Genomic DNA, 9,941 nt, shown 5'->3' with positions numbered 1-9,941 from the left:
CAGCAGATTCCTCGAGGAACTCGGTCGACCGGATCTGGCGCCGGACAGGCCGGTCCACAGCCCGGCCGACCGGCCATCGACCGGGCCGGCCGGTTCCCAACCGGAGCTGGACCGGGTCTTGACCGGGCAGGCTTCGAGGTTCATCGGATAGCGCCCGGATGGCACGAGCGCAAAGGCTGGTTGCGCACCGGGACGCTCGGTCTGGTACCCGGTCCGACCGGGCCATGGACCGGAGCAACCGGTCCAAACCGGGCTGGCGACCGGACGCTGACCGGAGAGCTCGCCCTTCTTTACTGGAACTTGCCCGGATGGCACCGGTGCTGGGTCCGGTTGGTGACCGGGTGGTCCGGTGCCAGGGCCGGTCCGACCGGATCTGGGACCGGCCAGTCTCTGGAAAACCTTGCTGATTCTTCATCGAATTGGGGGGTCTCCCGTTGCCTTCTTGTTCCATTGATACACCATTATACCTCTTTGGCTAATACCTGGGAATCATCTTGTAGACATGTATTAGTCCAAATACTCTAGCACAGTGTCATAGTTACCAAAATAATGGATAAGGGTAAAATACCCTTACAAGCCTTTTTTCAAAGCTTTTCATAGTAAATATTCTAGACGATTCGAAGGTATAGCCGATGACCAAATCAACCCTATCAATATTTCATGTCATGCTAAAACCTTCACAATTTTTGAACATCCAAAATTATCCTTAGGTTCAAACCAAACATACCCCCTAGTAGAACTCATGTCAATATTTCACAAGTCAAATCACTTTATACAAATATTGCCTTTGTGTCTCTCAAACACTCAAAGCAAATTTTCTACTTCCTTTCTGATTTTTACTGTGTAAAACTTATTATTTAAGATACTAGTACATGTAACATTCAAATGCATTTACCAAATGGGATTGCTACGGTCCACCATAATAACCAGTTGGACTGAAATTTTTGGTCATCATATCATATAACCATGATATCGTAACTTAGTGAAAACCATATGTATAAGTGCAAATTCTCTTATTGAGAAAAAACAACTTGCATATGAAGGCTAGGTACATAAATTACATATGACAATTAGTTTTTAAAAAATCGTAATTTGAGAGCTCAAGAAAAAAAAATTAGGCAAATGTGCTTTAAGCTATAAAAATACAACTTGGCGTGTAAAGCTCGCATATTAGGTGAATGTGCTTTAAGTTATAGTAAATACAACTCCTTATGCACTAAAACTATTAAGTCACAGTAAACTGTAGACCACTAATTGTCATATATATTTGGTATACATGTCTACCTTTTTTTTTTTTGCATCCACAAGACTTTTTTCGGAGTGTAAACTAAATGTATAAGTTTTCACATAGTTAGTGATGGATTCCTAGTTCTTGTAACCAACTCAGATTAAGTTGTGTCAAAAGACCGGAGCGTTTTCAGCTCCACACGTTTTTTTAGATTTATATGAGAAAAGTTATTTATGTGTGTATCAATTTTTCATTGTCTGTTTGTCTTGCTATTCACGGTTTTGCTCCCTCACGAGAGTTTACACTGATAATAATTTTTTGAATGGTTTGACAATTACTGGCTCTCGTATATTAGTAGGTATAATATTTATAGGCGATAAGGATGGAAAGGAAAAGAAAAAAAAAGCCATGTCTACGAACTAACTACCCTCAAGCGTTGATTTGGCACCATGCATGTTGACCCATAGCCCTACCTCGTAGAGTCATCACCACATTGCTTCCCGAGGTCATTTCCTCGGTACACATCCATTGTTCGGGCCTTCACCTTTGACTTTCTCCGTGTTCTTGGGCAAGATAGCCTTTGACTTTTTGCATGCTCTTCAACAAGATGTATCAACTTGTTAAAAATATGTATTTTGAATTTTAAACACATGCAAATTTAGACAAAGTTGATATAGGAATACTTTTGTGTATGGAGGGAGTATGTTTGGATGTTGTGTTTGAACGGACTGTCGATATTCTGACATGACTGTGTTACCTAGCCAATTCTTTTTTTTGCGAGACACAGTACAGACATAGACGCTCACACACGTACATACACCCACCCCTATGAACGCATGCACACCTACCCTATGAGCACCTCTGAACGACTGAGTCCAAGAAATTGATCCGACGGGTCTTGAGATTACGAAGTTACCATGGATGCCTCGCTATCGACGAAAACGGCGTCCCCACTGAAGTTATTCCGCATTTAATGAGACATTAATGTGTCAAATCTAGGGTTTGAATTCTGTGTGATGGAGGTGCCATTGCCCTTATAACCATCTAACCATCTAACCACAGTTGGTTCTCTTATCTAGCCAATTATAATTTATGTGTTTGCTAACATTGTTCAGAACACACACTTCCAAAGGCTTAGCCAAAAGAGTGGTGATATTGACCTAGGTTGAAAGTCTTTCCGGCTTAGCCGAGGTTGACCGAGTCTGGAAAGGTTCGGGCACATCCGGAACAGAAAAAAAAAAAACTCGTACCAGAAACCGATATACAGCAGGAAAGAAAAAGAAAGGAGTTTCAATTGGAAATCCTAGGGCAGGTCACGCCGCACGCCACCCAAATTCCCGCAGCCCTGCGCTTTCGTCCGCCGCCCCATCTCAGCCACCGCCGCCCGCCGCTGGCGGCGAGCAGCGGCGGACCGGAAGCCGCTACTGCTGCCAAGGAGCAATCCCATCAGCCTCCCAAATCAGGTCCCCGAGCGGAAGAATTAACAAGAGGGGCAAGGGGCAAGTCAGCCCTCCCCCGTCTGATCGGAACTCGCCGGCGGAGCGACCCGCTGATGCGGTGCCCATGGCGACGGCGCTGCTCTCGTTCTTCCAGAGCCTGTGGCCGCTCTCCGCCCGCCTGAAGGAGGACGACCTGGGCGCGTCCGCGCGGCTGGTGCGGCCGCTCGCCGTCCCCGAGGAGACGAAGCAGTTCGTGCTCGCGCTCCGGGAGCCCGAGTCGCGGGGGCTGATCTACATCCTCGCGGCGCAGAACCTGTCCGAGCAGTCCGCGGCGGACGCCGGCCACCTGATCAGGGCGGTCCGCCCCGGGGCCGTCATCACCCAGGTCGCGCACGCCGAGGTCGACGACGTCTGGATCGAGGAGGAGTGCCTGGCCGAGGGCGGGGCGGGCGGCGTGCCGGCGTCGCCGTTCCAGGTGATCAAGCGCTGCGTCACGGAGAAGAAGAGCAAGGAGCACTATGTGAAATCTGCCGCCTGCCAGGTCCTGCAGGAGATTTTCGGGGTCGGGTTCTACGGCCACCTGTTGGCTGCCAAGAAAGCCGCGGAGGAGACAGGGTCACATTTTCTCTTGCTTGGCTCTCCTTACGAAAAAAACTGCAATGGTGGTGGTGGATCGAGCAACGAAAACAGTTCAGACGATAGCTCAGCCCAGGACTCGAAGGCTAGCTGCTCGCTCCCTCAGACCGCCATGGATGATAATAAATCTGGACAGAAATTACAGGGCAGCTGCTTGGTCACTCAGGGTGCCACTTCAACAGCGAGCTCCAATGTCAGGAACATATGCCTTGTTGATGATTATGGAAGACAGATCCTCAAGTCGCTAGCTCCAACTGCTAACTTGCTGCTGTCCCAAGCTATCTCTTCCACCGCTGTTACCGAGTGCAGATTGTCAGAATGCAAGCCAGCCGACGGATATGAGCCTCCACTTTTTGCGCAGACTGTCTACCCTTTGCTCGCCGACCTTTATGCTATATTTATCGACACTCCGGCAATCGTGAAGGCTATGTCTTCTGTGCAGATGCTGCTCACTCAGGTTCACAGGGGGAAGCCAATTTGCAGTGAAATGTTATCTGATGTCTATGCATTTGGAATTGCAATAGAGGCTCTCAGAATATGTTTGAACAATGCAGGGAGACGCCGCATTGATGCAAAAGATAATCATGGTTTGGAAAAGCTGGAGTTTGCTGAACTCCCTTCTGAGGAGAAGTGCCACATTCTTCTCGTTCAAGCTCTCAGAAGTCAACTAAGGGAGTTTGGTTCTGTCGTAGCTGTAGTTGATGCCAGTTGCTTAGCTGGAATAAGGAGACACTGGAACACTCCTGTTCCTTCAGAGATCACACAATTAGCTGGCAAGTGCTTCAGTCATTATGGCAACAAAAATGATGGTGATAGCAGTGAGCTGCCGTTGGACAGCACTGATAAAAAGAGTTGGATAGCTGAGAAACCTGTCGTCGCAGTTGGTGCAGGAGGAACAGCAATTCTTGGTTTTTCATCTTTGTCAAAAACTGTTCAGGCTTCTGCTGTTTTTAATTTGGCTCCCTATAAAACTCCAGTGGTTTTAAAGTATGGCTTAATGAAGCTGCAAAGACATGCCGGCGTTGTATTAAGCAAGCTCCTCTCTCATGGGGTTGTTAGTGCTAGTTCCAAGTCATCTGCTTTACAGTTCACGGCTTCAGCAGAGAAGATTCGAGCTGTGACGCACACTGTTATAACATCAGCAGAGGGAACTAGTATATTGGCGATGCGGACATCGTTCTATGAAATAATGCAGAAGAGGCGCAACCGACCTTTCAGATTAACTCCTTGGGCAACATTTGGTTTTAGCATGGTTGCATGTGCTGGCCTCGTGAAGCATGGCGATGGGATTGAGTGCGCCGCCGCGGCTGCACCTTCTGTTCCCATGATTGCCTCCCTGGGCCGTGGTCTTGAGAGCTTGCGTGTCACATCACAAGAAGCGAGGCAAACGAAGGGCCAAAATGTGAAGGAAGCTTTGCTAACATTCTTGAGCAGCTTAAAGAAATCAGTAAAATAAAGGCACAATAGTTTACAACTGAAACTGTATAGATTTCATCATGCAATTTTGTCATTAGGTTGAGCTTTTTTACAATCTGTACAGTGCATTCTTCCTGTTTTTACTGATATAATGAAATTCTCATGGTATGCTACTGTGTGCACTTCTTGCTTCAGCTTAGAGAGTGGGAACCAGATTGGATAGTTGTGTTTGAACTTCTGTACATAAAAGTACAGAGCATGTCCTTTTTTCTTCTTCTATATTTTAGTAACTTACCGAATCCTGGTAGTATCATGTTGCTAGTAATGTTAGTGTATAAGAAGAGTAATGCTTCTCTTCAGGAATATTTTTTCTCATGCGCAACATGAGAGTTGGTGATGTTACTTACTTTATCCGCCATTGTTCCTGAGATCATATTTACCCTCTGTATGTCCTGTGCTTAGTCACATTTCTGACCGATAATTATTTGCTCGGTATACATTTTGACCTTAACCAGGCATAATTGGTTGTCATAGCTCTTCTGTTTATTTATTGTTAATCATGAGCCTAGGAAAAGTAGGCAGCAGTATCCATTTGATATTGCATTGAATTCATGCTTGCATATAAAGATCTCGTCTCACGATTACAAATCGTCATGAAAAAGAAAAAGAAAAAACATCCTTGTGATCTCTTAGTTGCTATACAAAAGTAAGGGGCTTCCCCCAGCTAAAACAGTCCGTTCACATTGTTGTTCATACTGTGGCTGCTTTGAGGGTGAGAAAATCAGAAATTTGGTTCGTATAGAAATCTGGCTGGATAGTGTTGTTGGGGCTCTGAAGCGTCTCCACAGACGTCACACCTGTAGAAGGCAAACGATCAATCTTAGTGTCGATGCAAAATTGCCAGAGCAAGTGCTACGAGTTCAACTATGATCAAAGATACCTGAGAGAACCAGAAGAGTTTTGCAGCCTCCATTTTGCCCAAACAGAATGTCGGTATCCAAACGGTCACCTACCATGCATATCTGAGATGTTGTGATTCCAAACCTGCCATCGAAGAAGAAAGGTAAAACATCTCAAAACTATTCTTAGCCATCAGCTGTCTGATTCACAACATTATTTCTTGCAGATTTCTGGAAACGGATTCATGGAGCTGGATTACTGCTGCTGGGACACAGTTAGCCTTACTTCTTTGCCAGGTAATCCATCATGAATGTTGACGGCTTCCCGACGACGAGTGGTTCTTGTTTGGTTGAGCCAAGAACAGCGCCTACCATCGACCCGCCACCTGAGCAAGGCAAGTTTGAGCAAGGGACGACGATATGTTTTTTTTATTAGGGGCGCGACGATATGTTGAAAGAGTAGGAATGCCTGACTAACCTGCCCACTCTTGGGCATCAGTGAGATGAGTGACAGCGTCCCTGTTTGTTGCAAGGAAAAGGCACCCAGGATTCTCGCGTATGCAAAGCGTCCCGTACCTTAAAAAGTAAATAAGTGACAGGTTTACATATGTGAAATCGATAATACCAAACTTTTGTAGATTACAAAGAGTTTGTGGTCTTGCTCTTGCATGTGCTAAATCAAATGAGTAAATAACTCAATGTGCAATCAAATACTAATCTGAATTTTTACTATCCTAACAGTCCTAACTGAACCATTTACATCTAACTTTAGTCTTTTTTTTTCTAAGTCCACTTTTTCTTGGGCGAGACGGGAGAACAAGAAGGTACTTACTGAACTTTGTAGTAGTTAAAGTAGCGATCAAATCCAACCACAACTGCTCCAACCTGTGACAAACCCAAATATTATTACTGCATCATAGCATAGCAATTTTGCTGTGACCTAGAAGAGGAACAATGATCATACTGACATCTTTGTCATGCTCCATGTAGAATCCAGGCTTTAGCTCAATCTTCTTGTCACCATCTGTCTGCACGAGCACGGGGATTATTATCTAAGGTTTTTAAGTTTGCCCAAGGTCTCACTCACTCCAGTTAGTCGATGCAGATTTCAGATTTGCATGCAACATTGGCTACCAAAAAATACTAATAACATGCTAACATGAAAACATGATTTTAATCCATCATGGATGACACAGAGAAAGGACTAGTCTTTGTTACATACTGGTCCACCAAGGTGTTGAAAGCCAGCCAACTCCAGCTCTATGAGAATCCCTTCCTCTCCAATCACATAAACCTGAAACAGGAATGTTAACTTTGCGCTTGAATTCTGTGCTAATGTGCGCACCAAAGCAATGCAGTCACATAACAGTGTGGGCTGTTGACTGACGAAGATGCATTTCACCTTCTTATCTTTGGGGAAATCGATGGACTCCAGGTATGCAGCAGCTGCGAAGGACGATGCAAATATCTCTTCCTGCATTGCATGCATAGTAATCATCGTCCCATGCATCAATTAGCAGGAGAAGAAATTGACCAATGCAGAAGAACAGCTAATGAGAGGAACAGCTACCTCGTTGACGCTCAGCCCGAGCGATTCAAACTTTTTCCCGTACTGCTTCCTCGACTTGGTCGAGTTGTTGGTCACGAACACCAGCCTTTTGCCCTGCAATCCTTTATGAAATCAGCAAGAAACCGCAGAGAGTCTGAGAAGACCTTTGATCTGAGCTCCAATCTGCGAATCTATCAAAGCAGACCTTTGATCTGAGCAGGTCGAGCGTCTCCGGCACGCCGTCGATCAGCTTGTCGCCCTTCCAGATCACCCCTACGCGCCAGGACAAGAGAGCCAATTAATTCAGGTACGCTCCAGTAAACACGCAGACCTTGGGCGATCGATCTATCTATCTCTCACTCACCATCGCAGTCGAATATGAAGGTCTCGACGGAGTCGATGAGCGCCTCGGCGTCCTCAAGCTTCGCCGCCGGCACTGCTCCCGCTGCCGCTGCCGCCATCACTGGCCGTCTGACGGCGCAGTGAGGTGATGCCGCGGTTAGGCCGACACCGCCGCTGCGCTGGTTCCTGCCGAAGGACGCGCACGGCGGCAGCGTCGGCGTCGACGGTGTAGGGGATGCGGAGGTGGACGGGAGGAAGCTGGGGGAGGCGCGAGCCAGCAGCATCTCTGCTATTGCTGTTGGGATGCTCTGTTCTTTTTTCAGCGATCGGGTGGCGTTTGGTTGGTGTAGTTTCAGTTTCAGCAGTGTAACGGTAATGCGTATGCGATGGATGTGTAGTTGGTGTGGCGAGTCCATGGTTTGTGGCTGGGAAGGCCGATGCGATGGATTGGGGATTGTGGGCTAGTGTTGCTGTGGTTGTAGTTCAAAGGTAGGAAAAATCTGTCATGGACTCGTGAGAGGCTTGTGAGTTGTGACTTGTGAGAGCATCATTATCTTTCTTGAAATGAGAGGATGATCCATCCATTATCAGAAAAAGTCTATCAAGACTCAGAAGACATAGCGTGTTCTTACCTAATATAGTCGAACAAGAACCCGGAAAGTTCAAATAGAGCTCAGGCTATTCCGCAAAAAAATGGAGCTCAGGCTCGGGAGCCCGAGTTTAATTTTGAAACTTTTGCACAGAGCACTCAGAAGTCGGAACTACACGATAATAGGTTATCAGCAGGCCCTGTCATCTGAGAGGACAACTTGACCAGATACCAAGAGAGGCAATGAATGATATTCAAAACTGTTTACAATTGAAGAGAAAAATCCGATACAATTTTGCTGGTCATATGCACATGCAAGGTGTTGCTCTGCATACACTGCATGTATTGTGTACTAATATTGTTAACCAAAAAATATCCTACAGGACTAAAAGAGAAATAGGGCCGAGGCAATTCAGAACTCCAGGGCTCCGCCTCCAAAATTACACTGAATTTAGAGCGCTTTACTTCCAGGCTGCATGCGTACTAGGTATAAGAATGTATGGACCCCGACCAGTGACCAATCTGTTTTGACAAACAGACTAGTGGCTGGGAATTCAAGCATTTGACCTGCAAAGGAGTATCTAAAATCAGCCAAATGCTTAAGAAGCTGGTCCATATTTGTAGATATTCAATTCATCATTTTTCACCATGACGATGCATGTGTCTTTATGTGACCATAACAGCAAACGAAATCTCTCAAAAAAGGGAAAACGGGAAGTGAACAAAAGAAAAACCTTATTCATGCTATACAAAAGAAGCGATTGATTTGAAGCCACCCTCGTTGATGTGGCTGGCTAGAGAGCTGTCACCTGTCTTCACTATCTTGCCACTTTCCTGTAAGTTACCAATCAGAACCATTATCAAGGACAATACATGCTTTTATCTTAGAAGATAGTCAGTTTGAAAAAAGTAGAAGAATTGGCAAGGTGCCAACAATATTTAGATTAGCTTGGTAAGATTACATGAGTGAACTCGTTCATGTTTGCTACATAAGTTACAATCATCTTTAGAGGACATTGGGTTGAATGATAGAGTGGGAAACAGTTACTGTCAAATGTGTAGAACATAGTGAGACCATAGGTCTTCACCACCTGATTAAGTAACACTACGTGCAAAAAGTTAGGAGACACAAGTTCAATCTTCGGACTCTTCTCTTTCACACTACTCTCTGAAATTGCACATGCAGCTAAAATGATAAGCTAATCCAGGGTCCAAATAATCTTTCATGAAATAAAATAGAGGAATGCTAAATTAGATGCATTTTTTTAGGGATAAATTAGATGCATTTGAACAGACAAATGTACTATAGTCTATCAAGTGCAAAAAATCTACAAAATAAGTATGCATGTGCACTTACCATGATGTGAACATAGCTTGGCTTAATAAGATCCAAAAGTCGTTGGTAATGTGTAATCATCAGAACGGAGTTTTGGGGAGTCAAGAGCCCATTCACTGCATGAGCTACATCTTCAAGTGCATCAACATCTAATCCTGAATCTATCTCATCGAGGAGGGCTAAATCAGCCCCAACGACCTAATTTAAAAACCATCAGTTAGAGCTGAAATTTATTGTTGAAGTATACAACATGGATAAATTATGATTCCTATTAAAAAAATCAGCAAGCATTCTCTCCTTACAAGAATGTATGCCTTAGGCCTATCCAAGAAAAAGTTGCTGATTGTTAATAATACACAATACCTAACAAGTCTCAAGAAAACAAGGACACTGGCATACTGCATATAATAATGGATATAACAATATAACATTAGAGGAAAGAAAGGCCTAATGAATCTCAAATGCACACACCGTGATAGGTCTTGGCATCACACTTGCACTCATATA

The 9,941-nt window shown here is 45.0% G+C and overlaps 3 protein-coding genes across 3 annotated transcripts; 1 reads left to right on the top strand and 2 right to left on the bottom strand.

The window, feature by feature from the left end:
- The first annotated feature begins 2,701 nt into the window (after nt 1–2,701).
- LOC124684612 lies at nt 2,702–4,892 on the top strand. The gene has a single exon (XM_047218888.1). It carries the CDS (start codon nt 2,792–2,794, stop codon nt 4,757–4,759), a length of 1,968 nt encoding a protein of 655 aa, XP_047074844.1. The 5' UTR covers nt 2,702–2,791; the 3' UTR covers nt 4,760–4,892.
- A 402-nt stretch (nt 4,893–5,294) lies between these two features.
- On the bottom strand, nt 5,295–7,879 carry LOC124701892 (phosphoglycolate phosphatase 1A, chloroplastic-like). The gene is made up of 11 exons (XM_047233992.1): nt 7,532–7,879; nt 7,373–7,440; nt 7,189–7,281; nt 7,021–7,092; nt 6,841–6,912; nt 6,587–6,646; nt 6,451–6,503; nt 6,097–6,194; nt 5,905–6,004; nt 5,660–5,763; nt 5,295–5,576 (listed from the first exon to the last, which is right to left on the bottom strand). Exons 1-11 carry the CDS (start codon nt 7,791–7,793, stop codon nt 5,470–5,472), a joined length of 1,089 nt encoding a protein of 362 aa, XP_047089948.1. The 5' UTR covers nt 7,794–7,879; the 3' UTR covers nt 5,295–5,469.
- Nucleotides 7,880–8,332: 453 nt separating this feature from the next.
- Nucleotides 8,333–9,629, bottom strand: LOC124684611 (ABC transporter I family member 6, chloroplastic-like; the record flags this gene model as incomplete). Its single annotated transcript, XM_047218887.1, is given in 3 exon segments — nt 8,333–8,665; nt 8,833–8,932; nt 9,456–9,629. Coding segments are annotated over 2 exon segments (264 nt in total), but the record flags the coding sequence as incomplete, so codon positions are not given.
- Between the last annotated feature and the right edge of the window lie 312 nt (nt 9,630–9,941).

Source organism: Lolium rigidum, chromosome 1 (assembly GCF_022539505.1).
Source record: "Lolium rigidum isolate FL_2022 chromosome 1, APGP_CSIRO_Lrig_0.1, whole genome shotgun sequence".
Lineage (NCBI taxonomy): Eukaryota > Viridiplantae > Streptophyta > Magnoliopsida > Poales > Poaceae > Lolium > Lolium rigidum.
Note: the sequence above shows the minus strand (reverse complement) of the source record. Positions and strands in the feature narration are given on the sequence as shown.